General features: G+C 43.4%; 1 protein-coding gene across 1 annotated transcript in view; it reads right to left on the minus strand.

Moving 5' to 3' along the window:
* Positions 1 to 1,939, minus strand: part of cldn18 (claudin 18) — a 4,477-nt gene that overhangs the window by 1,879 nt on the left and 659 nt on the right. Inside the window, exon 2 of the mRNA XM_032531438.1 lies at positions 638 to 802. Within this exon, the coding sequence (XP_032387329.1) occupies positions 638 to 802 (165 nt within the window). The remainder of the gene's footprint in view (positions 1 to 637; positions 803 to 1,939) is intronic.

Consider the following 1,939-nt stretch of genomic DNA (forward strand, 5'->3'; position numbering starts at 1 on the left):
AACGACTACTCAAAGCGCTTTTTACATCATACATTCACCGTTCACACACATTCATACACTGTGGCCGAGGCTGCCAGCTGCTCATCAGATAAACACTCACACACATTCACACTCCGATGCGCAGCACCGGGGGCAACTCTGGGTTCAGTGTCTTGCCCAAGGACACTTCAACATGAGACTGCAGGGCCAGGGATTGAACCACCAACCTTCCGATTGGCAGGCAACCGCTCTACCACTGAGTCACAGCCGCCCAATATTATATCAGGAGAAACACACTTTATGAAACACACTTCATAAAGAAACTGTTAATGTCAAAGATATTCAATCTAGTCCCATTAAATGAATTTAAGGCCAAGTTAAAATGCCACGTAATTCAAAACTGCAACTGCCACACGTGACCTGTTCCTTTCTTCTATGTGTGATTGGGTCTATGCTGTGTTTCTGTTTAAATTGTAACTGGTGTGCCGTCTTGGCCAGGTCTCCCTCCAAAAAGAGATTTCAATCTCAAGAGACTTCCTGGTTAAATAAAGGTTAAATAAAAATAAAAATAGAATCAGTGAGGCCAAAGTAAAAAAAAATCTGATATTTCTGTTTCACATTCTCCGTTTTCTGTTATTTCTGTTTTGTGTAACCGTACCGCCGATGATGAACATGATGCCAGCGGTGAGGCTCATCTTGGCCTTGGTGGTGTCCGCCATGCTGTTCATCGTGAGGCAGGTCAGTGAGAACACGGATATCACGGCTCCGAGGACCCCCAGCACCACGCCCACTATCATCAGGGCTCGCACCGCCTGGAAAGATCCTAGTGCACAGAAACACATCCTCAGAGATACCTCACATTAGTTCATTGGACCTTCCTGGACCAACAAGCTCTGCGTTGCTTATAATCTGACATAACCCATGCGTCTGACAATGAGACTTATATTCTGCCTTTAGACTTTATAATGCAAGACTTAAATCTTCATAATCTAGGAGATGCTGTCAACATGTGTTTGTTCTGATAAAGCCAGCTCTCCCGCTGTAGGTGTGCTGCAGGAACCTGCCCTCCGCCTGTTGTTTGTTCTGTTTCTGATAACTGTGTTGACTAAGTCTGGGCCTGGCTGTCCATTAGAATGACCAGAATGCACTGGTGCTAAAGCAAATACTGATAGGATTGGGCTCGACACGGAACAAGAGTTAGTATACAGACAACAGAAACATAGTAATTTAAAAAGTCATCCGTTAAAAGAGCTTTGATAATCATTTACACTAAATAGTTGTACGGAGAGAGAAGCTTTTGGCTTCCCGTTGTGAATTTATCTCATTCATCCTCTCAGGTCCTCAAAAACGAAAAGTTCCTCCTTTTTTTTTTTTTTTAACCATTCCATTCTTTGTTTTAACCCTCATATTTTCCCCTGAAATTGCCTTTAAAGTAAACAAAATATATATGTCTACACTACATGACACATGTATTTGTTCCAGAACTTTATTCATTCAGCTATTTGGCTCTGTTGAGTGACATACTTTTTTATTTACTTTTAAAGTAAGTAAGTTAAAATGGTTCTGGTAGGTTTCACAACCAACAGGCGCTCACTGCTTTACATACTATTTTAAAAATATGTGGCAGGAAAGAGATCCAGAGGGAGAAAAGGTTGACCTTCTGTGTTACACGTGTCGTGCGTGGATCCCATGCAACTGAATGAGACCTGAGAACCCTCCTGCCTTGTCATTGGAGAAGAAGGCCCTCTTGAATATTAGCAAGTAGTGAGAGAACTTTCTCGTAGCTCGGTACTGGACTGGTCCGTTCCAACTTCCTCAAACGTTGTTAATCGCTGCATCACTGTCCTTGCGATCTGTGATAGGTCAGTTGGCAGAGGGGGCGCCCATATATAGAGGTTTACTCCTCGACGCAGCAGGCCTGGGTTTGACTCCGACCTGCGGCACTTTGCTGCATGTCATT

The sequence above is a fragment of the Etheostoma spectabile genome, chromosome 12, assembly GCF_008692095.1.
Source record: "Etheostoma spectabile isolate EspeVRDwgs_2016 chromosome 12, UIUC_Espe_1.0, whole genome shotgun sequence".
Classification (NCBI taxonomy): Eukaryota; Metazoa; Chordata; class Actinopteri; order Perciformes; family Percidae; genus Etheostoma; species Etheostoma spectabile.